The sequence below is a fragment of the Ailuropoda melanoleuca genome, chromosome 13 (assembly GCF_002007445.2).
Source record: "Ailuropoda melanoleuca isolate Jingjing chromosome 13, ASM200744v2, whole genome shotgun sequence".
Lineage (NCBI taxonomy): Eukaryota > Metazoa > Chordata > Mammalia > Carnivora > Ursidae > Ailuropoda > Ailuropoda melanoleuca.
This window is the reverse complement of record NC_048230.1, coordinates 13,587,301-13,614,095: the sequence shown is the minus strand read 5'-3', so window position 1 is coordinate 13,614,095 and position 26,795 is coordinate 13,587,301. Positions and strand designations below refer to the sequence as shown.

Sequence of the window (26,795 nt, the reverse complement as noted above, 5' to 3'; positions counted from 1 at the left end):
TGACAAAACTTAAACATCATTGGTGTAAAAGTTTTCAAGTTTGAGTAACTGGCAGAACAGAACAAAAAGAAGGCAAAGGGATTTGAAAAAACAGGATTTGATCTGGAACAACATTCAAGATGCTGGAGGGTCAATGCCAAAGGAATTGATTTAAAAGCCATACACACAGAATTCATAGTTAAACCTGCAAGAGTAAATCAGATTTCCCAAAGTAGATGAAATTTTCCCAAACACTTCTAAGTACAGGATGCCAGCAGCAATATTTTAAAAATATATGGCTTTAAGGAGAAGGAAGAAGTAACAATGAAGAAACAAAGAATCAATAAGGTTTAAGGTAATATCCACAGGGCATCCATACACTGGACCTTCATCAAAACAGCTGAGTCCAGACACAAGACTCTACCACTTAATTAACTACAGTGACAGAGACCAATTACCTAATTTCCATAGCTTCAGTTTCACTGTTTATAAAACAAATAATGACAGGTTAGTTGCTATTTTTTTTTAAAGATTTATTTATTTGACAGAGAGAGACAGCCAGCGAGAGAGGGAACACAAGCAGGGGGAGTGGGAGAGGAAGAAGGAGAAGCCTGATGTGGGGCTCGATCCCAGATCGCTGGGATCCCGCCCTGTGCCTAAGGCAGATGCTTAAGGACTGAGCCACCCAGGTGCCCCTACTTTACAGTTTCTAAATTACCTTTCAACTTATCTCATTTAATGCCACCACCATTCTGTGAGGTAAATCTTGTTACCTCATTCTATGACAGAGGAAACAAGGCTAATAAAGACTGAGTTTCTCAGTTTATGAGTGGGAGAACTAGGATGGTATGTAAACCTAGGTCTTCTGCACATAATGTAGTGGCAAAGAAGACAGGCTCTAGAGCCAAACTTCCTGGATTCAAATCCAGCTCTGTTATTTGCTAGCTGTGTGACTGGAAGCAAATGATTTAAGTCTTCCAGATATTACTCTTGACAAAGGGATATTTATCTTCCTTTGGCAGGAATAAGGAACCACAGAGAAATTTTGAGGTAAAAAGCATGTTAGATGGCTTTGATATTCTCAGTAAAGGACATAACCTACTAAGAGTAATGTGGGCAGGGAAGGTTTCAACTGTGATCTACACATGTGCTATTGAATCCTCTGCCCCACACCCCCTCCCCGCCGCAACACACCAAAATAAATTCTTCTGTTTCACATCTTAGGCTTCCTCACAATTTTGTTTGAGGGGCTCAACTACATTCAGTTTCAAAACCATTGGATTATATTAATCTCTAAAGTCTCTTGTATCTATAAGATTATAGGATTCTCATCTTAGCCTCTGAACCCATTACTAGCTTTTTCTCCATCTTACCCATCAAACAGCATAAATTCTCTCTCCTCTGAGTCTCACAGAAGTTTGTTAGTGCCTCTTTATGACACTATACCTTCTTCAATATCAACAGAGTCCATTCTCTCACTTAGATTTAAGCACCTTCAGGGCAAGCACTTCATCATTAACCTTAGAATTCCTCAACCCCAAATACAATGCAGGCAACCACTTTACAAGTACTTGTTAAATTATTTAATAATGTAAATATACTAAAATTACAGTGGGTTTTGGGGTCCCTGGGGGGCTCAGCCGGTTAAGCGACTGCCTTCATCTCAGGTCATGATCCCAGGGTCCTGGGATTGAGCCCATATTGGGCTCCCTGCTCAGAGGGGAGTCTGCTTCTCCCTCTCCCTCTGCCCCTCTCCCTGCTTGTGTGCTCTCTCTCTCATTCACTCTCTCTCAAATAAATTAATAAAGTCTTTAAAAAAAAATTACGTTGGGTTTTGATTTCTAGACATTTCATGGCAGTTATCACTTGATGATTATTCACCTCCATAGTACTAAGTAGTATATACTGATGGTCTCCCTATTAAGGAACATTCATTTAAGACATTTTTTAAAAAGGGCACAGAATGTAAAATGTTAAAAAGATAAAGAAAATGGTTAATTTTTACAACATATCATATATATTCTAAGAGCATGCAAAAAGAAATACAACTTACCCTGATACAGCTGAAACAACAAAGCTTAGAGCAATGAGGACACAGGCGTGCATCCCTCAATTTCTCCATACAAATGAAACATCGGAAAACCTCGGCAATGCTCTGAAAATAAAAGATGTAAGGTTCACCAGAATTAGATTACTGAATCAAAAGTAAAAAGCATGCTTAAAGTTATTCCCTCAACATTTACATTTATTTTGAGCTGTTATCATCTGTTTTAATAAATTCCACATTAGTACTTGGGTTGGTCAAGGTCCAGGGTGCCTCAGGACGTCCCTTGGAAAAAGTGCTTTCTCTTTTCTAAGCTTCACAACGGTTAAGGAAAGGACATGAAATGCAAACACAGACTTATGCACAAATATTTCCACTAAGGCATAAATTATAATGCCAAGAATGTAGCTTTACCCAAATTTCAAAATATTAAAAGACAGTTAACAACAAAAAAAATTGACCTAGAAATACTTCCTGAATTATTTGATACAGAAAAAATGCTTATGATGTATAACAGTAAAAAAAATAAAGGTGGGGGCACCTGGGTGGGTCAGTTTCTGCCTTTGGCTCAGGTCATGATCCCAGAGTCCTGGGATCTAGCCCTGCACTGGGCTCCCTGCTCAGCCGGGAGCCTGCTTTTCCCTCTCCCACCGCCGCTCCCCCTTGCTTCTGTCTGCTCTCTCTTTCAAATAAATAAAATCTTAAAAAAAAAAAAGAAAAGAAAAGGCGGGCTATATGATTGAGTGAACAACATAAACTTTTTACTTGTCCTGCAATTTCCCCAAGGGGGGTGAATTGCTTTTAAAATTTAAAAAAAAAGAAAAAAGTTTAGAAAAGATACATATCCTAATGGTAGTATACTTTCACCAGGAGGGAAACTAATTCAGAATCCAGAAATCCGGGTTTCTGCCATGATGCTCCAACCAATTAGCTTATTTGAGACTGAGATTCTGTCCCTATTGAGAATTTTAGTGGTAGCCCCACGAAGGCTTTGCGAAGAAGAAAAAATTAGGTAAATAGAAGAAACAGTGTTCTTTGCAAGCCTCAGATGAATCCATTTAGGAAGTAACTGACAAGAAAACAGAATTAAATGTAGGTTATTGTATATTTCCAGTTTATTTTTACCATACTCACGTTTATTTTTACTACATCCCAAGAGAATTAAACGCTCCTAAACCAAGACGACGTTACAAAACCTTTATAAACACTCTCGCATGAGGAATTAAGGAGAAAATTATTCATGAGTCTAATCATGACTCTGCAGAACAAGAAAGAACCTGTGAGATGCAGACGCTGGCGGGGGATGGACAATAAGACCACTGGTTGAACTACTTTCAAGTGCAGTGCCCAGTAATATAGTTGCTGCTTACCAAGGAGCAAGGATTCAGTATCAAGAAGGTTCAAAATTTGACAATTACTAAATAATTACGTCCAACAAGCATTCTTTATGTTCCTGGCCTTTACGCAAATATCCCTACCACTTGAAATCACAACTCACAAGAGTCAGTTATAAAAGAATAGTTTGTTCTGGAAAATCACAAATAGGACAATAAAAGTAGATCTTCGTTCAATTTAGGAAAAACAGAAGTCTGCAAAAGGTACCGGTGGGAGGGTTAGGGTTAAATGATTCCATTTGGAGGGAGTTTTGGATCCCCGCATGAACTCGCAAGAACGGGTAGCGAGTGCAGCGCATGTCTAATGAATTTGCAGTTTTGCTCTGCCCGGGCTGTAGTTTGCAAAAAAACCCTCTGGGAATGAGTACTGGTGCCAAGACATCCAGAAAACGCCCGGATACGCACCACCTGACTTCGGGAACGGTCAGAACACAAAGCACCTGGTGGGATGCAGCTCGAACACGGCGTCCTTCGCACTCAGCCAGCCTTCACCACAGCGGCAGCGTCCGGGTGGGGGTGCCCTACTAGAAGGAGGACTCGGACAGGGTGCCCCAGATAAAGAACGCTCAGCGGGTGGCGGGGCGGGGGGGGGAACTAACCACCACCCTTCCCAACCCGCCTCACCTCCACGCTCTGTTCATCCATTGCCTCCGGCTCCCGGCGGGGACGTAGCCGACCCGCGGAGTCTGTGGTCTGACCTACTGGGCGCCGGCCCGAGGTCTCCAGATCAAATCGCCGACAAGAACAGCCCGGCGTCCACGTCAGGGGGCTCCGACGACCGCCCCACTTGCGCGCCCCATCGCGTTGGGTTCGGCGCCAGCTACCCCCACTTCGCCATATTTATCCGCGCACCCGCCCTAGAGCGCAGTGGGAGAGGCGAGCGGTGGCCACAGCTCCTTCCTCACCGCTAAGCCGCCCGCCAGCAACCGCGAGGCAGCCTCGCACCACGTGACGCGGGCGCGCGCGTAGAGAACTGCTGCTAGAGCCCGGCGGCGCTGGTCTCCCGCGGAGAAGGTGCTGCAGGGAATTCGCAAACACCAACGGTAACCAGGGCAGCTGAAGGCGCGGCGGCGAGGGAAGGCGCGCTGCGCATGCGCGCAGGACGCAGCGTTAGGGGCGCGGAGGAGAGAGAGGCGGGCGCTTAGTTCCCGCGGTGCGGGGGCGCACACGAGATTTGGATGCTAGCTGCAGGGCCGCGTGCCTTTGGCCCCAGTCTAGCGCAGGCGGCTGAGAGCTTGGCGCTTATGTCTGCGTCGCCCCTCCAAACCCCCACTCCCCGGGAAGGGCAGCGCTCCACTAATCTCGAACTTTAGCGCGCCAAGGACTGGAACCACCTGAAGTGCTGGTGGCAAGCTGACTCCGCAGCCACACCCCTAGGTATTCGGACTCCGTGATTCTAGGGTGCTGTTCCACGAAATAAACGTCTTCGCTGATTTGGCCCGGTGGCTTGTGGCCCGCACCTTTGAGAAACCGTGGTGTATAGGATTAGTGGCTAGTGGTTCTTTCCCTGGAAGGAAGTCCAGGCTCTCAGGTTTTGAGCCGCCCCACTGACTCAAACCTCCAGATTGTGAAGCTTAGAGCGGTGTAGTTTCTCATCTCAGGGTTGGGAGAATGGAACCAAACTGTAGAGGTCAGATCCACACCTCTGCACATTGCATCTCTAGCCGCCCGAGGTGAGCTGTCACTATGGGGCTACGGAAAGTGCAAGAACTGTGTTCAGCTTTCCTATGTTCGCGTCTTCTTTATACAATTTTCTGTCATGGGAGGTCTAAAGATTGCAGGAATTGAATGTGTGAGAAAAAGGGCTTACATCAAATTCTTAATTTGTATTTAATTTTAACTTTCTGATTTATTGCAAACTATTACACTTAACCCAATCTAGAGTGCACATGTAAAAAGAATCAACAATAACCTAGAAAGAAGTTCTTAAGTATCAAAGGATTTGGGCTTTCTTATAGTGGGCAACAATTTCCTTTTTACTACGGGAGGCATGGGCAGGAATGTAATTTAGTAAGATTAATCTGTGACTGAAAAGTTCTTTAACTAGACATTACTTATGGTCGTAATGTTTGCATGCCACCATTTGTACTAAAACGCCCTCAATTGTACACTTTAATAATGGTTAATGGTTGATTTTGCTACGTGAATTTTACCTGAATTAAAAATATTATTTGTGGAACACAGAATTGTACTTGGGATTCAAAGAGTACTGAGAGGGGCACCTGGGTGGCTCAGTTGTTAAGCGCTTGCCTTCAGCTCAGGTCATGAACCCAGGGTCCTGGGATCCAGCCCCCCATCGTCAGCCAGAAGGCTGCTTCTCCCTCTCCAACTCCCCCTGCTTGTGTTCCCTCTCTCGCTGTGTCTCTCTCTGTCAATAAAATCTTAAAAAAAAAAAAAAAGTAATGAGAAGTGAAAAAAATAAGACAAATTACTACATGTGATAAATATTAAGTTCTTGTACTAATAGATATATTTGCCCAACCCAAAAGATGTTTAAATTTATTTCAGTAGTTCTTAATAGTGAAAAACTGGAAAACCTGTACAATTAGGGGTCATTGGTTGCAACCACAAAGTCAGATTCTGGCTAACTTAAGCAAAAAAGAATTTAGTTGGAGGGATGCTAAGCTACCACATGGAGTTGGGAAACCTGTGATCTGTTCCATCAGAATTCCTTAAGGGCCCACCTAGCTGCCTTAACCCACCCCCACCCGGATAAATCTAACTTGTCTATTATACAGTGCCTATCGATGCCTATTGATAAGAAAATTGAAAAATCATGGTTAATCCATATATTGGATTACAGCTGTTCAAAAGAATAGATGTGTGTCATGAAAATATCCAAAATATATTTACAAGGGAAAAAACTTAAGTGCAGCTGCAGTACAACGTATGGTATCAGCTTATTTTTGTAAAAAAAATTATTTTTAATTTGTATATATGTACAAACATATGAGAAGACTGCAGATAATCTTTGGAGAATAGACATACTTATATTTTTTAATTTCCTAAAGTAAATTTGTATTAAAATTAATTTCTCTTACAACTTAAGACATAAAAACACTATAGTCACATAGAAAATAATTAACCAGGGGCGCCTGGGTGGCACAGCGGTTAAGCGACTGCCTTCGGCTCAGGGCGTGATCCCAGCGTTATGGGATCGAGCCTCACATCAGGCTCCTCCGCTATGAGCCTGCTTCTTCCTCTCCCTCCCCCTGCTTGTGTTCCCTCTGTCGCTGGCTGTCTCTATCTCTGTCAAATAAATAAACAAAATCTTTAAAAAAAAAAAAAAGAAAAGAAAATAATTAACCAGATGAGAAATAAAAGACCTAAATTAGGGTAGTAAGAGTGAAGATAAAGTGGAGGTTGGATACTATGAACATTTCAGAAAGATTTTATTGACTAAGAAGATAAAGGGATGCAAACTTTTTAATTCCAGTTAACAGAACAGTGGCCATTGACAAAATCAATAAGTACTCTGGACATGATCAATTTGAATATTCAGGTAGACATTTTTATTGGAAATATGGATCTAGATCTAATGGAAGAAGTTATATTTGGGAATCACCCACAAAGAGTCAATAAATGAAGCTTGGGAAACAAATGAATATATACAGAAGTACACAGAGAACAGTTTCAAGGGGGCTGAGGGAAAGAACCAACATTTAGAAGACAACTGTGAAAGAAGTCACAGAGGAAAAACTCCAGGAACATGTTATGACCTCTTTGTGTTACTATTTTTTAATTCCACCAATCAACATCACATCCCAGAGCCATTCCAGGACAAAAACTTCCTTAATATTAACTGCCGGAGTACTGAAGAAAATGTTACTGAAGTGTGACTTATTTCTCTGATATTTGAAAAGGGGGGGGTTTCTGTTCTTTAAATATTCAAACTACACAGTACAATTTCGACTGAAGCTACTCTCCCAACCCTGTTTATCACCTATTGCAAGTTGGTCAATGACAAGTAAAATGCTCATAACAAATTTTTAATTATATGAAAGTATAATTCAATAACCTGCAGAACTAACATTTGAAGCATTTTTCCTAGTCTTTTCAATGCCTCATTTTTATTACATATACAGAAACATTCACTAAAGGATTACTACTCAAACTCACACACTTTACCATTTCATTGTGCTTCCAGCCATCCCGAGACACAGAAGTTAAGTGATTTGCTCAGGATCACATAGCTAGAATTTAAAACCTGCTATTTACATCTGAGACTCCAAAGCCCAATCTTAATTACAAAACTGCAATCTCTGCTTCCCCTCCCCCCCATTTAGCATAACTTCAGCATTTCCCAGAACATTAACAGTAGTAAGTTACTGGCAGCTTCACCTCTTATTGTATGGATACACCATGATTTATTTTCCTATTTACCCGCCATTAGCCAGATATGTGTGTGTACTGCTAGTATAAATAACCCTGTGATTAACATCTTTGTATCAAGATCTGTCCCTATGATTACCTTATTGCCAATAGTTATTTAAAAATCATTATTTAAAAATGAATAAGGAGGGGTGCCTGGGTGGCACAGCGGTTAAGCATCTGCCTTCGTCTGCCTTCGGCTCAGGGCGTGATCCCGGCATTGTGGGATCAAGCCCCACATCAGGCTCCTCCGCTATGAGCCTGCTTCTTCCTCTCCCACTCCCCCTGCTTGTGTTCCCTCTCTTGCTGGCTGTCTCTATCTCTGTCAAATAAATAAATAAAAATCTTTTTAAAAAAAATTTAAAAAATAAAATAAAATAAAAATGAATAAGGAAATACACACACACACACACACACACACACACACACACACACTGGCAAGTAGGAGTTGCCAGTGATCCTCTGACTTCAGTTTCTCAGCTTTCATATAGAATGAACAATTACAGTAATACAGGCTAAAGGAGAACAAAGGTAGTATTGATATACTATAGGGACAGTCTAAAACAGCATTTGAAAGCACAGTTCATGTTGCTCAACATTAGCAGGAAGAAGGAATAGGAAAAAAAGTGAGGCTAAAACCAAATTATAATTACTGAAGTTAGCTTTTGTGCAGGAGTATAGGTCACATATTAGCAGTCTCATCAATAATGTGACCATTCTCTATAATCAAAATTTTCAAAAGTAAAATTATATACATATATATAATTAATACAAATATATTTTCTATCCTTTAATTCCCAAAGCATGCTCATTCACATCTGACTAATAGTACATATATCCTTTCATGATAGGCCAGGACATCCATGTTATCCCAATTACACAAAAACAGACACCAAATAGAGTTATGTGACTTCCTTGCTTGAAATTATAAGACTGTGTGTGCATATATATTTTTAAATCTCTTTATTCCCATTCCATCCTTTTGGCTAAACTTCCTATAATATCTGCCCTTCTTATAGTATCCTCTCTTGTGAAAGGCATCATTATCCAGTCACCCCAATCAAATCTTCTTCTCCATCCCCCCACCTCTAGTCATCAAGTGCTAACAAGACATCTTCCTATATCTTTCTGGAATGGATCTCTTCTCCATCAGAATTCCCTTTTGCAAGTTCATTTCTTCATAAGTCTGACATGAAAGATTTTAATTGCTCTGCCGCAGTTTTCTCTTCTTTACTCAGTGGCAACAGCTAGAAAGCAAATGACAAAATCTTTATTTCAAAATCTTTAAAACATGTTTAATTTCGTTAACTTCTGCTTTTTTATGTTTCCATAAAGTCATACTATATCTATGATCACAAATTTAGGAAGGCAGGGAAAAAACAGATATTTGGCTATCTATATACAAGGTACTTTTAATGTCTGAGCTTTCAAAGAACTTGCAATTAAGTTGAAGAAATAAGACCAATAAATCAAAGAGTTTAAGGACTGTAATTTAACAAAACTAAAGAAGTCACGTTTGAATGCCATATTCTAAAAGCATTTTGAAAAAGAAATGTGAACAAAATAGTCTGGAAGTTTCCTCAGAAGTGGAGACTTGAGCTAAATTTTGAAGGATGACGGAGATGTTCTTAGCTGCAAGTAACAGGAACACATTTCAAAATGGATTAATAATAAGAAAATTTATTATCATTGCACAAAAAATACAGATAATTTATTATCATTGCACAAAAAATACAGGACTGGCTTATTCAGCAGCTCAATGTAAAGACTCAGTTTTTTCCCTTATCTAATATGCTTGCTGGTGGCTTTATTCTCAAGACGATTGGAAAAATGGTATGAGCAGTGCTAGGCATCACATCTATACACAATGTTTAGAAGAGTTTTCTCTTCCCACAGGTCTCTCAGCAGTGAGCAAACTCTTAACTTCCTACTTCCAAACTTTCCCTCCTCACATGTCATACAGGTTACAAAGCCATTCCTGAACCAACATTAGTTAAAGGAAAATCCATTCCTCTTGCCAATCAGATACAACCCCAGGAAGCTGAGGAAAGCACCAACTTTGCCTCAGGCACAAGTGAGGGATGGCACATGTCTCAAGAAAGTCGGTATCCTATTCGGCAGCAAGGGAGAACAGACGCTGAGAGAACAACCCAGCAGACAGTATCCACTAAAAGCAGGGAGGAGCAAAAGCACAGGGACAAAGAAAAGCCAAAAGGAAGATTATAAAGGACTTCCACATAGCACTAACCAACAGGCTAGCTAAAACAAAGGGTTAATGGGGAAAGGAGGTACAACATGAAGAATGAAATAGTTACAACTCTGCCTAACTATATAGGTCATCTCTGGAGAGACTGCCAAATCTGGAACACACCATACCTACAAAGAGTCTCTAGAGCACCATTGTCCAGTAGAACTTCCTGTGATACTGAAAATATTCTGTATCTGTGCTGTCTAATCAGTAGATGGAGAAATGAATTTTTAATTTTATTTAATTACTTTAAACTTTAATTTATATAGCCACATGTGGCAATTGGGCTGCCCAGCTGGTTTGGCTAATTAAGCCAACATTTACCAAAAATGTTCACATGGATAAAATGAAAAACAATTATATGCCTTATTGCAAATCAAATTGTTACAGAATGTCCCTCTTTTTTTTTTTTTTAAGATTTTATTTATTTATTTGACAGAGAGAGACAGCGAGAGCGGGAACACATGCAGGGGGAGTGTGAGAGGGAGAAGCAGGCTTCCCACTGAGCAGGGAGCCCGATGTAGGGCTCGATCCCAGCACCCTGGGATCATGACCCAAGCTGAAGGCAGACGCTTAACGGCTGAGCCACTCTCGTGCCCCCAGAAGGTCCCTCTTCTATCTCAAAAACAGGAAATGGTTCTGGAAAGAGACTTTGTTTTCTGTGAATCCATGTTTCCCTTCGTGATAACTGTTCAGGAGATTTCAGACCATCTATTTCATAAACTTTCAAAAGAATTTTTCCAGGAATTAGCCAATCTAAAGCTTGTAGAAAATTTTCTTCCTTAATAAAAATGTTTCAGAGCATCAGTGAAATATCACACATTCTTTGTTTTTTGTTTTTGAGAGAGAGTGTGCACAAGGGGGGGTAGAGAATCTTAAGATTCTCTAAGAGGGGATACACCAATAATAAGAGCCCAAGGTGGGGGGCTCAGTCTCATGACCCTGGGATCACAAACTCAGGCAAAGCCAAGAGTTGGACGCTTAACTGACTGTGCCACCCAGGCACCCCATTCTATTTTTAATGCCTTTTGAATTTTGTTTTAGGGGTTTGTTTTGCTAACTTTTATTTTGGAACAAACCTGGTCTTTTTTTTTTTTTTTTTTTTTTTTTTTTTTTTTGGGGGCGCNTTTTGGTGGTCAGCTTTATAATTAAGTATATTCAAACCTTAATGTCTTAGGGTGCCTGGATGGCTCAGTCAGTTCAGCATCCGACTCAGTTTTGGCTCAGGTCTTGATTTCCAGGAGGGAGGATAGAGCCCAGCATTCCCTCTGCCCCTTTCCCTGCTTCACACACTCTCTCACTCTCTAAAATAAAAATAAATATACCTTAATGTCTTCATATTAACTAAAAAGATAAGGAAATTAATATGTATTCCCTTCATTTCACCTCCTTTTCTGTTCTCATCTCCCTATTTTTTAGTATTATCAATCCATGTGCTATTTTTGAATATTATCAATTCAAATATATTTTCTATCATTGCAAGTGAAAAACTATGCACCTTGATAAAGATTATAGCAAGATAATACCTGAGCAGCTTTACTTTCTATTTGCTTTCTGTTGTCTATACATAAACAAAGCACCATTTGCCCTAAATAGGCTTATCCAATTCTTGTTCTTCATGTTCCCAAAATAATTTTAAAGGCCCTTTTGGTTATTTCAGAAAATTTCAGAAGCCTGGACTTAATCTAGCCTTTGGCTTTCTTAAGTATTCTCACAGTTCTGTCCCTATGACTGATATACCTCATTTTATACTTCCATTATGAGGTCTACCTTACATGTCCTTTAAACTCTAAGCTCAGGTGCTTAGGTGGCTCGGTCAGTTAAGTGTCTGCCTTTGGCTCAGGTCATGATCCTAGGGTCCTGGGATCAAACGCTGCTTCACCGCTTCAGGCTCCCTGCTCAGCGGGGAGTCTGCTTCTCCCTCTGCCTGCCGCTCCCCCTTCTTGTGCTCTCTCTCTCTAAATATATATATCTAAATATCATGTATGCATGCCCATAGCAGATAGCTTTTGTGTAATGCCCAGATACAGTTCCTCAATACAGCACTCTAAGAAGCTATTACCAGTTGATTTGAGCTGACACCAGAAATAACCTATTGGCCATCTTTTGTTCATATAATTAAGCCCTACTCTGATTCCAGCTACATACACGCTATCTTTTCTTTTGAAAGCCCTCAACTTTGCCTTAATAGTAAATGAAAATTTTACCAAATCCTTCCCTAGGCTATTTAAGATCACACTGCCTAGGTCAGTAGGTCACATTGGTTTTTTTTTTTTAACTCCATCATATCTGAAGAGTTTTACACAATCAATGATAGAGGCTCACAATTACAAGGATTTTCACATGAAATCAGAAGGGGATGGGGAATGGAGGGAAAGAATGAAAGTCAGGCTTACCCAAGCTCACCAACCCAATTTAATAAAAGAAAACTAGAGGCGCCTGGGTGGCACAGCGGTTAAGCATCTGCCTTTGGCTCAGGGCATGATCCCGGCGTTACCGGATCGACCACGTCAGGCTCCTCTGCTGTGAGCCTGCTTCTTCCTCTCCCTCTCCCCCTGCTTGTGTTCCCTCTCTCGCTGGCTGTCTCTATCTCTGTCAAATAAATAAATAAAATCTTTAAAAAAAAAATTAAAAAAATAAAAAAAGAAAAGAAAACTAAAACACTGATAGAGATGCTTTCCACTTCTCAGTTCACTAGTTCTTACAGGAACTACAAAACTGGTAGATTTAATAACCATCAGCAAGTTTTCTCTTCTAACATGACTATATAATCCAAGATAGCACACCTCTTTATTAACCATGTCAAGTCCACATACTTATTTTTTTAAATTTTTTAAAAGGATTTTATTAATTTATTTGAGAGAGAGGGAGAGGGAGAACACAAGTGCAGGGGGAGGGGCAGAGAGACAAGCAGACCCCATGTAATGTGGGGCTCGATACAGGGCTCAATTCCAGGATCCTGAGATTATGACCTGAACAAAGGTCAGATGCTTAACCAACTGAGACACCCAGGTGCCCCCACATGCTTATCTTAAAACAAAAGAGCTGTTATACTTCAGGAATCAAGAAAATCTCATTTCTATCAACAGTTCAAACTGCTGAATCTCAAAAGTTAATGGGGATTTATCTTTCAAAAAGACCCTCTGAATTGGGGTGCCTGAGTGGCTCAGTCGGCTGGGCATCTGCCTTCGGCTCGGGTCATCATCCCAGAGTCCTGGGATGAGCCCTGCATCAGGCTCCCTGCTCAGTGGGGAGTCTGTTTCTCCCTCTCCTTCTGTTGCTCCCCCTGCTTGTGTGCTCTCTCTGACAAATAAATAAAATCTTTAAAAAAACAAAAAAAAACCCAGAAAAACTCTACAAATCCAACTTGTCAATTGAAACCGTTACCTCCAGGTCTGTTTGTTTTTGTAGTTCTTGTATCACGGCCATAGTCTTATTGACAGTAGCACAAATGCGGTTCTTAGTCTCTTTCTGCTCTGCAGCAATTGGTTTAAAGCGTGCATGCAAAGTTTGATATCGAGACTTTATTGCTGACAATTCCTTTAAGAGTGTAACTGGATTCTTCTATATCAGGAAAAATATATATATATATTAAATCGTGAAAAGGAAAAATTAAGCTTCTTCTAAGAATTAAAATATATACAACACTATCCACTTAATTCTACCATCCATTTAACTGAACATAATATTTAATTATGCAACTCTGTAACAGAGGATAGGAGGGGAAAAAAGTATAAAACTAGATCCTATTCTCAAGGAAATTTAAGCTTAGGTACAGAAATAACCCACACATGCACACAAAACAGCAATATTTAAATAAGCAAATAAGGTCACATTAGAAAAAAAATCACATAAGATACATAACATTTGATACATATTTCACAATAATTACATGGTATTTTAACAATACAATTCTAAATACTACTCAGAAGGTGATTAAAGGAACTATTTTGACTTGTTCTTAAAGAATAAGATAATTTAAAACTATTTATCATAAAATTTTTAAACATACTGTCATAGGGCTAACGTATGCAGAAGTACCAATTAATTGACCTCACTATACAAATTCATGCCAACTCAAGCAACTTTATAAGTTACATTGGTTTTTCAAATTCATTTTAGAATATAAATAATCACTATTCCATAAAAGACATTTGTAAAGGGTCCTTTCTGCCACTTGGTAATTTTCATTCCCAGATGGTTCCTTAGCAAACCCTGTAATACTCACTATTCTAAACATTCTCCACCCCCTCCAATTCCCATGCACTCCTTCTTGACACAAGACCTCATCAACTACTATACCAAGAAAACAGAAACATCTAGTAGAAACTCCATCTTACTGCCTTTTCATCCAAAAAGGGAAACATCTATGGACATTCTCATCCCTGCTCAGCCCATAGCACTACCACTATTATTGTTGTTTCATCTCCAAATCCTCCAGAACCTTCAATTTCCTTTATTTCTATAACCTTTTCAATATCTCCCTTTTTGTTTTCTTTTGAAGTTTTTATTTAATTTTTTTTAATAATCTCTACATCCAATCTGGGGCTTGAACTCACAACCCTGAGACTGAGACTCACGTGCTCCTCAGACTGAGCCAGCCAGGCACCCCACAACATCTCCCTTTGTACGGACTTCAAATATGAATAGATCTTCCCTATGCTGGGGGGAAATTAACTCCTTCTCTTGACTCTGTTGTCACTTCAAAACCAGTTTCATTCTTCTCACTCTACCTCCACCAACCTTCTAGGTCCTATAATAATACACTTCCCCAATTTAACACTCCATACACTACTGTCTTTTGCCAAATTATTGTAAACAATCAAAAGGTAGGCTTGCCAAATAGCATATAATTTTGATACCCCTCCTTAGACTGCCTCTCTTATTTCCTTCTTGTTCCTATCTTCTTAAAATGGACTCTTGATTTCTATAAAGCTATACTATCTTGGTCAGCTTCCTACTCTTCAGATTATCTCCAGAGGCCCTATCTCACGGCTATAACAGAGACTTAATTTATGGCCCTCTATTCCCTGTTTCCTTGGTGATTTTTCTTTAAGTTTTTGGTGATAGAAACAGTAAATAAAGATGATTCTCACACGAAGGGAAAAAGAAGAGAAAATCTAACTTAAAGACTGTTGAAATAATTCTGCAAGGAGTGATCAAGACCTATAGCATGGGGGCGCCTGGGTGGCACAGCGGTTAAGCGTCTGCCTTGGGCTCAGGGTGTGATCCCGGCGTTGTGGGATCGAGCCCCACATCAGGCTCCTCTGCTGTGAGCCTGCTTTCCTCTCCCACTCCCTCTGCTTGTGTTCCCTCTCTCACTGGCCGTCTCTATCTCTGTCAAATAAATTAAAAAAAAANAAAAAAAAAAAAAAAAGACCTATAGCATGAGCAATAGAAGCAGGAAAGGAACAAAAGAGAGACCCCATGAAAACATTTAAAAGATCTTAGCTGGGGCGCCTGGGTGGCACAGCGGTTAAGCGTCTGCCTTCGGCTCAGGGCGTGATCCCGGCGTTGTGGGATCGAGCCCCACGTCAGGCTCCTCTGCTATGAGCCTGCTTCTTCCTCTCCCTCTCCCCCTGCTTGTGTTCCCTCTCTCGCTGGCTGTCTCTATCTCTGTCGAATAAATAAATAAAATCTTTAAAAAAAAAAAAAAGATCTTAGTTGTGTATTTGATATGAGCAAAGGAATAACAGATGATGCCAATTGTATCGCACGGTATATAAAGGAATGTGTATATCAGATGCCTTCTTGGGTATATACTCAGTGTATGCCCCAATGATATTGAGACCTCTGACCCTCAGAGCTATATTTCCCAACATGTTTCTAGATCCTAGACATTGTATTGGATAAAGAAATACAGTAGAAACTGAAAAATACGGTCCAAAAAGTCCGAAAAGATAGGGGGTGGGAAACACAAAAATGAAAATAGGAAAGAAAAGATAAGAAAATGGAGAATAGATCCAGGAGGTTCAATATTTCACTGGCGGAAAAAAACACAAAGAGGTTTTCCTCTGAATATTCTTTTCTTATGAATATAAAAGGTAAGTGAAGTTATGAGATTTCAAATGAATGAGAAAAACTATACCATAACCATAAAATGACCATAAAATTTTACAGCATGGATAAAATATTCTGAAATTTCTAAGAAAGATGGATTCAGGAAGGGGGGAGGGTAAAATAAGAAGAGAAACACAATTAGAATGGCATCAATTTCTCAACAGGAACACTGGAAGCGAAAAAAAAAAAACACAAAACAATGACGTTAAAATTAAGAGAAAATAACCTCATCTGGAAATCCATACTCAACCAACCATCCATCAACTAAAAGATTAATAAAGGTTAAATAAAGGCATTTCCAAACAGTCAATATCTCAAAAAGTTAGCTTTCTATGTACTCTTCCTCAGGATATGCTTCACCTGATCAAGGAAATGAACCATGAAAGAGTGAGACATGTGATCCAAACCAGGAATAAAGCAAAGGGAATTACTGAAATGATGGTCCAGAAGCACAGCCACACAGGAGGTCTATAGAGCAGGATACATAGCACTGGGAGGGATGTGAAAGAAAATGAAACTCAGGGATCATGTGATGTGTCTGACAATGTTGACAAGAGTTTTACAGTTCTGTTAGAAAAGTCTGACGTTAGGGTGCTCGGGTGGCTCAGTCAGTTGAGCATCCAACTCTTGACTTTGGCTCAAGTTATAATAATCTGGGTCCTGAGATCAAGCCCTACATTGGGCTCTGTGCTCACCTGGGAGTCTGCTTGAGATTCTCTACCTCTTCTCCTACCCCTCCCTTGGCTTGCACACTCTCTTTCTTGAATAAATAAATCAATCTTAAAAAAAAAAAGTCTGACTGAAATAATGATACATCCATAGAAAAACTAAGCAAGTTGAAGGGAAAAAAGAAAAACAATTATTAGCTCCAGAAAAACAAATTGTATAAAAAAGGGAAAGCAAACATAGTAAACTGATAAAAGCAATATTTGCACAGTAATAACTGCTATGGTCTGAATATATTTCTCCAAAATTCATTTTTTAAAAATTTCTTTTAAGTTTATTTTTTTTAGTAATCTCCACACCCAACATGGGGCTTGAACTCATTATCCCGAGATCAAGAGTCATATGCTCTTCTCACTGAGCCAGCGTCAAAATCATTTGTTGAAACCTAACCTCCAAAGTGATATAATTAGGAGGTGAGTTGTTTGGGAGGTGATTACATCATAAGGGCAGAGCCACCATAAATGAGATAAGTACTCTGATGGAAGAGGCCCCAGAGAGATCATCCCCTTCTGCTATGAGCATACAACAAAAAGTCTGTAACCCAGAAGAGGGCCCTAACCTATCTATGCTGGCACCCTGATCACAGGCTTCCAACCTCCAGAACTGTGAAACTAACTTTCTGTTGTTTATAAGGTACCTAGTCTGTAGTATTTTGTTACAGCAGCCCAGGTGGACTAAGTCATGATAATATAAACACTGAATATGGATATAATAAGAAATTGTGAAGATGGCGGTAAGTATGGGTAGTAAAGTATCTAATCTTTATCTTCCATAACAAGTAGTTATTTTAATAACAACAGCTAAAATATAGTACATACTCTGAACCAAACTGTTCTAAATACATTATATATATTACTACTTTATATCTATGAGCAGATAGTAATATCCCCATTTTGTAGACAAAGAAACTAAGGACAGAGGTTAACTGATTTGCATAAATCACAATGCAGATCTCGGATTTGAACTAGAATACCCAGTATCCAGGAATTCAATTTCAGATGGGGGGGAAAAATAGCAACACAAGCATACTATTTAGAAATATGGAAGCAAATACAAAGAGATGCCAAAATAAAGTGGTGACCTAATTGGGGGTGGTAAAGTATGAAACAAGAAGTTACTCTTTAACTACATGCTTTATACTTCTGTGACTTTTCAAACTATTTACAAAAATTAATTTGACAAAAATAAAAGTTTAAAGTTGGGAGGAAAATTGGTATGAGGGTAGAGGAGATCAACTGTGAGGTGACAGTAGATTATGCAAATATAAATGACCTTATACATATCTAGAATGGAGCTCAGTTGTGAACTTCCCAGAGACCTATACATATAAATCAGAAGAATGATGAATTCCCCAAACACAAATTCATAGGGGAAAAAAATGTGACAGGAACAAAATTCATAGGAAAAAATGCGGCCAGTATACAAATCCTTCATGATCTACCAATCTAGGAAAAGAAAGAATTGGTGAACAAGGCATAAGGAATAAACAGCCACAGAGCTAAGAGTTAGGATAGGGTAATTAGGCAATTACTATACAACATATTGTTGTGACATTAACTGGATCTAATAAACTTGATATGGCAATGATGAATTCAGGATAACTAGATTTTACAACTAACCACCAGACCACAGGAAAAAGGACTGTGCACATAGATTGTTTTGTTTGAGTGACTGGCTTCTTGGGAGCCACTGTGTTCTTTTATTATATTAGTGTCTGTAAACTAGCTGCACTTTATATAATTTTGTGCCTGTAACACTTCAATTCCCTAGGGGTTTATTTATTATAAGTGGGTGATCATTTATGATAGGTCATAAGAATATACAAAATGTGCTTGGGTAATGATAGTGCTAGTGATGAAGGAAAAGAAAAAACCAACACAGGGGCACTCTCTCTCTCAAATACATAAAATCTTTAAAAAAAAACAAAAAACCAAAAAACCTCTCTCCTTCTCTTTCTGCTCTCATTCTCTCTCTCTAATAAATAAATCAATCTTAAAAACAAAGAAACAAAAAACTCCCACCAAAGTCCAAGACCAGATGGATTCACAGGTGAATGTACCAAACATTTAAAGAGTTAATACCTATTTTCCTCAAACTATTCCAAACAACAGAAGAAGAAAAGCTTCCAAATACATTCTACAAGGCAAAATCTACCTTGATACCAACACCAAACAAAAACACTACAAAAAACAATGAACACTACAGGCCAATATCCCTGAAGAACATAGATGGAAAAATCCTCAGCAATGTATCAAAAACCACATTCAAAAGTATATTAAAAGGATTATTCACCAATCAAATAGTATTTATTCCAGGGATGCAAGGATGGTTCAATATCCGCAAATGAATCAATGTGATATACCAAATTAACTAAATGAAGGAGAAAAATCATATCATCATCTCAATATTACAGAAAAAGCATATTGTATATTACAACATTCACCATCCATTCATGATAAAAACTCAACAAAGTGAGTTTAGAGGGAACATACGTCAACATAATAAAGAGCATATATGACAAACCCACAGCTAACATCATACTCAATGGTGAAAAACTGAGAGCTTTTCCTCTAAGCTCAGAAACAAGACAAGGATGTCCACTCTTGCACTTTTATTCAACATAGTACTGAAAGTCCTAACCACAGCAGACAAATAAATAAATAAATAAATAAATAAATAAATAAATAAAAGGCATCCAAATTGGAAGAAGTAAAATGTCATTTGCAAATGACATAATATTATACGTTCCACCAAGAAACTATTGGAAGTAATAATTCAATGAAGTTGAAGGACACAAAATTAATACCAAGAAATCTATTGCATTTCTATATACTTATAATGAAACAACAGAAAGAGAAATAAAGAAAACAATTCCAGGCGCACCTGGATGGCTCAGTGGGTTAAGCATCCAACTCATGATTTCAGCTCAGGTCATGATCTCATGCATCATGACAATGACATACAAATGGCCAACAGACACATGAAAAAATCCTCAATATCACTAATCATCAGAGAAATGCAAATCAAAACTGCAACAAGACAACACCTTACACCTACCAAATTGGCCAGCATCAAAAAGACAAGAGGGGCGCCTGGGTGGCTCAGTCAGTTAAGCATCTGGCTTCAACTCAGATCATGATCCCAGAGTCCTGAGATCAAGCCTCAGGCCAGGTTCCCTGTTCAGCAGGACAGTCTGCTTCTCCCTCTCTCTCTGCCCCTACCCCCACTTGTACTCTCTCTCAAATAAATAAATAAAACCTTAAAAAAAAAAAAAAAGACAAGAAATAACAAGTGTTGGTGTGGAAGTAGAGAAAAAGGAACCTTAAGGCACTGCTGGTGGAAATGCAAACTGGTGCAACCACTGTGGAAAACAGTATGGAGGTTCCTCAAAAAATTGAAAATAGAAATACCATATGATCCAGTAATTCCACTACTACTGGGCATTTACCCAAAGAAAATAAACACACACACACACACACAAAAGAAAGCAAAAACACTTTTTGAAAAGATGTATGCATACCTACGTTTATTATAGCATTACTTACAATAGCCAAGATATAGAAGCAACCTAAGTGTCCACTGATAGTTGAATGGATAAAGAAATGTAGTATATATGTACAATGGAATATTATTCAACCATGAAAAGAATGAGAGCTTGTCATTTGGAACAACAGGGCTGGACCTGGAGGGTATTATGCTAAACGAAATAGGTCAGACATAGAAAGATAAATACCATATGATTTTGCTTATATGTAGAATCTAAAAAACAAAACAAATGAACAAACAAAGCAGAAACAGAATGAGAACAAACTGGTAGTTGCCCAGGGGAGGGGGATGAAGGGGTGAGCAAAATGGATGAGGGCAGTACATGGTATAGGCTTCTAGTTATGGAATGAAAAAATCATGGGATGAAATGTACAGCATAGGGAATACAGTCAATTGTATTGCTATGGTATTGTTATAGTGTTATATGGTGAGAGATGGTAGTAGCTACAGTTGTGGTGAGCATAACATAATGTATAGAGTTGTCCAATCACTATACTGTACACCTGAAACTAATGTAACATTGTGTATCAACTATACTTGAATTAAAAGATAATGTTGTTACAGGGGCATGAGGAGCGGAAAACACATTATTTTAATTTGTACTTCCACTGAATCCAAAATAATTCTTAAGTACATAAAAATTTTCTCAAAACTATATGATATTTCTTATCTGCTGTCAAAGATGAACATTAATGACATAAGTAGTCAATTAATGTTAACAGACAATGCTTAACAATTATTTGCTTTAAAAAAAATTGTTGGGGTGCCTGGGAGGCTCAGTCAAACGTCCAACTCTTGATTTCGACACAAGTCATGATTTTGGAGTTGTGGAATCAAGCCCCATATGGGGCTCCATGCTCAGCAGAGAGTCTACTTAAGGTTCTCTCTCCTCTCCCCCTCTCTCTCTGCCTTTCCCCCAGCTCTCTCGCTCTCTCTCAAATAAAGAAATCTTTTTAAAAAATTTGTTTGTTTTTATCTCCATGGGCATGTGTACATGTAGTTATAATTTTTATAAATGGAGTTAATATTTCTAATCAATCTAAAGTTAGAATAACTAAGCATATAATTTTATGCAAAAATCATAGTTCCTACAACAAATTTATAGTATATCATCATCTTCCTCAGAGTATCACGACTGCCATGGTTTCTCCCTTCTTATTTAACAACTCTTCTACAGATATCTATATTCTCTCTCAGAATTTCAGAGGCTTCCATAGTGGTTTGTACCCTTGGATTCAATAATTCTTGATTAAGCATTAAAAAAAAATAAAGAGTAGCCACAAATTTCCTTGACTATGGGTATAATAATCTCTCTACTATGCTGTGACCAAGCTTCCAAACACAAAAATATTTTAAGATTCTATAAATTTAGTATTTATTAATTTAACATATAATATACTACTATTAGAAATACTATCAGAAAATCTTTTAATAAAATAATCTGTTAAAAATAGATTTCTTTGGCGGATTACCTTGCCTTCTGTATCAGGATGATGAGTCTTGATTTCATATTCCAGCCTGTACTGAATGTAATCCAGATCAGAGTCAGCTTTCTGGAACTAAAGATCAGCACAAATAATTTTTTTGTGAACCAAAGACATATTAATAAACATGATACTGTTAACTATTCTTTCTTTTTTCCTTTTATTTTTTAGTATTTCAATAATGTGAAATATACTAATTTTGGAAAGATGGAAATAGAAAAGTATATAAAACCTCCATCATCTGTAATACCCAAACTCTATTAAAAATTTAAAAACAAGTTAATATTTTGAAAGTTGTTTCTCTTGCATTTCTTAAAATTAAGACACCAAGCAACCACAGTCACATATCAAAACAAGAATTAACAATGGTTTCCAAAATTCCCAGGCTTCACACTCTTATCAGTGAGGCAGTGTTTTTCTACCTTTGGTAGAAAATGTTCAAGCTAAAACACAGAACAAATTTGTTTTCAGGGATACCTGCAATTTTACCATTATCTGCAACCCCATTAAACAAAGAACTAGAAGTATTTCCCACACAGACCAAAATTAGAGAACTTAAAGAGATGTGAATTACACAAGGAAAGCTACATACACTACAGGAATAGCAGTCTAAATTACCCATGTACTGAGGTCCCAGCATGGGACCTTGATCTGCAGTAAACCCCAAAGGGAGAAAAAAAGGGAAAAACTGCCACAGGCTGTAAAATACGTGTGTGCATACATACAGAAAAGTAGGAAAGGCTATAGATCAAAGTGTTAAAAGCAGTGTATCTCTAAAAGTGGTATAAAGTATTCTTAATTTTTGGAAATTCTGCATCTTTTACATAATCTTAAACATGTGCTACCTTGAATTTATCAGGGAAACAATCATGATCCTTTGAGTTTACTATGGAAAGCAAAACAGGGTTTCCTCAGGGATGGTCTCCCCATTCCTAGCTGACAACCAAGAAGACTGCTTTGGGGAGAGGGTTCAGACTTTACCATGGGCTTAGGCTCTGGACTAAATATTTGTTCTTGAAATTTTGAAGCCTTAGTGGAAAGAACAAAAGCTAGCAAAAACTGTTATAAGTAGTTACCAGGTCTAATGAGAAATGACATACAGATACTTTTCGTTATACAAAAGGTAAACCAAGAGTCCTACTTTGGAGGGTAGAGTAAAACAAAATGGCTCTCAGAAGTTAAAATGAAGTCAGAAGCGGTCAAATTGAACAGATAGAGTATTAGAGATATACTAAAGCTTTTATATCTAATAATTTCTCTCATTACTGGCCTAAACTAGAATGGAATGCTTTGTGATTATCAAAATTCTATCTTTATAATGAAATACTTTTGGAATAGAAACAGAAGAAAAAGAGAAAGTCAGTTTTTATTTTTAATTTTTTCTAAGAATCTGTATCTGATTTGCATCTCTAACAGCAGAGAGTTGCTGTGAACCAGAAAACAAATATAGAAGTTCTTAATTAAAAACGGTACTTAAAAACAAAACAAAACAAAACAAAATGGTACTTAAAATGTTTTTCAGAATGGGGCGCCTGGGTGGCACAGCGGTTAAGCGTCTGCCTTCGGCTCAGGGCGTGATCCCGGCGTTGTGGGATCGAGCCCCACATCAGGCTCCTCTGCTATGAGCCTGCTTCTTCCTCTCCCACTCCCCTTGCTTGTGTTCCCTCTCTCGCTGGCTGTCTCTATCTCTGTAAAATAAATAAATAAAATCTTAAAAAAAAAAAAAATGTTTTTCAGAAAAGGGCACCTGGTGTTGAGTGTTCAATTCTTGGTTTCGGCTCAAGTCATGATCTCAGGGTTGTGGAATCCAGCCCTGAGTGGGGCTCTGATCTCGGCACGGATTCTCTCCCTCTCCCTCTGCACCCCCCGCCTAAAAATAAAATAAATAAATAAAATCTTTTTTCTTAAATGTTTTTCAAAAATGAAGTCTTTTCGTTTGCTTATGTAATTGTTAGATTAGATGCTATGATTAAATTATCCAATAATTAGACTTCATTAAGCAGACTAATGAAGACTCAAACTCAACACTGAGATAAAGAGTTGCGTGTTCAGGGCACCTGGGAGGCTCAGTCGTACATATGGGGGTACCTGAGTGGCTCAGTTAAGTGTCTGACTTCCACTCAGGTCATGATCCCAGGTTCCTGGGATCAAGACCCAAGTTGGGCTCCCTGCTCAGTCTGCTTCTGCCTCTACCCTTCCCCCCTCCTTGTGATCTCTCCCTCAAATAAATAAAATCTCTAAAAAATTAAAAATTAAGGGGGGCCTGGGTGGCTCAGCCATTAAGTGTCTGCCTTCAGCTCAGGTCATGGTCCCAGGGTCCTGGGATCCAGCCCCGCATCAGGCTCCCTGATCAGCAGGAAGCCTGCTTCTCCCTCTCACAATCCCCTTGCTTGTGTTCTCTCTCTTGCTGTCTCTGTCAAATAAATAAAATCTTTTTAAAAAATTAAAAAAATAATTACTACATATGTATGTATATATATATATAAAGAAAATTCCTGGGGCACTGGACTGGCTCAGTCAGTAAAGCATGCGACTCTTGATCTCAAGGGTCCTGAGTTCAAGCCCCACATTGGGCATGGAGCCTACTTAAAAGAAAAAAATTTTTAAGTAAAAAAATTAAAAGAAAGAAAATTCCTGTTGGCGTAATTTCCCATGTTGGAATATGCTCAGGGATTAACACTGCCTTTACGTAAAAAAGGCATACAAACCTATATTAACATTTGGATGGAGAGTATGGGGAAGAGACAAGGGAGAGGGCAAATCAAATTATTAAACGAAGACTATGCATTCAAGACTTGAATTGTTTAATTATTGAAAAAGACTGCAATTCCATAGCTTTTTATATAATTCAAGACGTTATTTAACAGTCTAAAGCATAATTTTTTTTAAATATTTTATTTTTGGGGCGCCTGGGTGGCTCAGTCATTAAGCATCTGCCTTCGGCTCAGGGCGTGATCCCGGAGTCCTGGGATCAAGCCCCACATCAGGCTCCTCTTCTGGGAGCCTGCTTCTTCCTCTCCCACTCCCCCTGCTTGTGTTCCCTCTCTCGCTGGCTGTCTCTCTCTCTGTGTTAAATAAATAAATAAATAAATAAATAAATAAATAAATAAATAAAACTTTAAAAAAAAAGATTTTATTTTTATTTTTTTTTAAGATTTATTTATTTATAAATAAAATAAATAAATCTTTAAAAAAATTTTTTTTTAATGGGAAGAATAGGGGCATCTGGGTGGCTCAGTCAGTTAAGGGTCTGCCTTTGGCTCAGGTCATGATCCCAAAGTCCTGGGATCAAGCCCCGCATCAGGCTCCCTCTCCCTCTGCCCCTTCCCCCCTGCTTATGCTTTCTCTCTCAAATAAATAAAATCTTTTATATATAAAAGAATGGAATATTATTTGGCCATAAAAAAGAATGAAATCTTGCCATTTCCATCAACATGGACAGAGCTAGAGTATAATGCTAAGTGAAATAAGCCAGTCAGAGAAAGACAAATACCATATGATTTCACTTGTATGTGGAATTTAAGAAACAAAACAAATGAACAATGGGAAAAAAGAGAGAGAGAGAAACCAAAAAACATACTCAATTATAGAGAGCAAACGGATGTTTACCGGCGGGGGCGGAGGGGGGGTGAAATAGGTGGAGGGTATTAAAAGTACACTTCTATCCTGAAGAGCACTGAGTAATACACGGAACTGATGAATCACTATATTTTACACCTGAAAGTAATACAAACCTGTATGTTAACTACACTGGAATTCAAAAAACAAACAGAATCTCTATTCTAGGAGCCCTTAACTTGTTTATGAAACAAATTTTTTTTTTTTTAAGATTTTATTTATTTGACAGAGACAGCCAGTGAGAGAGGGAACACAGCAGGGGGAGTGTGAGAGGAAGAAGCAGGCTCCCAGCGGAGGAGCCTGATGTGGGGCTCGATCCCAAAACGCCGGGATCACGCCCTGAGCTGAAGGCAGACACCTAACGACTGCACCACCCAGGCGCCCCTATGAAACAAATTCTTAAACCTCTGTGTGTGTGTGTTTGTGTGTGTGTTTAAAGATTTTGTTTATTTATTTATTTATTTATTTGAGAGAGAGCAAGCAAGAGCTGGTGGGGGGAGGGGAGACAAAGAGGGAGAAGCAGATTCCCCAAGGAACAGGGACCTGGCTCAATCCCAGAACCTGACCAGAAGGCAGACACCCAACCGACCGAGCCACCCAGGCACCCCCTATGTGTGTTGTTTTTTTTTTTAAGATTTTATTTATTTATTTGACAGAGACAGAGACAGCCAGCGAGAGAGGGAACACAAGCAGGGGGAATGGGAGAGGAAGAAGCAGGCTCGCAGCGGAAGAGCCTGATGTGGGGCTCGATCCTATAACGCCGGGATCACACCCTGAGCCGAAGGCAGACGCCCAACCACTGTGCCACCCAGGCGCCCCCCTATGTGTGTTTTTTAACTTGATATTTTAGTTCTGCTTAAAGTCTAACTGACATATTCCCAAAGACCATTTAACAATGTCTTCTTTTCAAGAGAGCTGTTTTAGCTATGACTTCCTGTAATACCTGGAGGTTCACAATGTATTAAAATCATTAAATAGTATCAATAATAAGTGGTTCCTGCTTTTAAGTAACTTATATTTTAATGAGATACCAAAGAGTGTGCTTCCAATCAATGATAGGATGGAGTCAGCTATATTTTCAAATATGTTTTAAACCAATTGTTAAACACAGGCACAACTAAAAATTAAATTACATAAATTTACCAGTAAACAAATTATTAAAAACAAATATATAGTCAAAAATTATAACTTCCTAGTGATTTTACTGTATTTTACTATTACATACACTCTTGAGATCTATCATATGTATATAGTGAAAATACTGTATCATGTGCTACTGTGCATGTCTTCCCAACTCTTTCAATGACATCATGCTGATAGCTTGC

At 38.7% G+C, this 26,795-nt stretch overlaps 1 protein-coding gene across 16 annotated transcripts in view; it reads right to left on the bottom strand.

Moving 5' to 3' along the window:
- TRIM37 (tripartite motif containing 37) overlaps positions 1-26,795 on the bottom strand; it is a 196,066-nt gene that overhangs the window by 155,837 nt on the left and 13,434 nt on the right. For 11 of the 16 annotated variants that reach the window (XR_004619770.1, XM_034641097.1, XM_034641098.1 and 8 more), the window contains 2 exons: positions 21,841-21,927; positions 2,033-2,134 (listed from right to left, as the gene is read on the bottom strand). Coding sequence is in view for 15 of the 16 variants with exons in the window: in XM_034641097.1 (XP_034496988.1) it covers positions 2,033-2,134; positions 21,841-21,927 (189 nt within the window). In the remaining variant the exon portion in view is untranslated. Of the gene's footprint in view, positions 1-2,032; positions 2,135-3,822; positions 3,979-4,041; positions 4,518-21,840; positions 21,928-26,795 lie in introns of those variants that run through there. The other 5 variants (XM_034641104.1, XM_019803879.2, XM_019803880.2 and 2 more) reach the window with 5 other exon arrangements.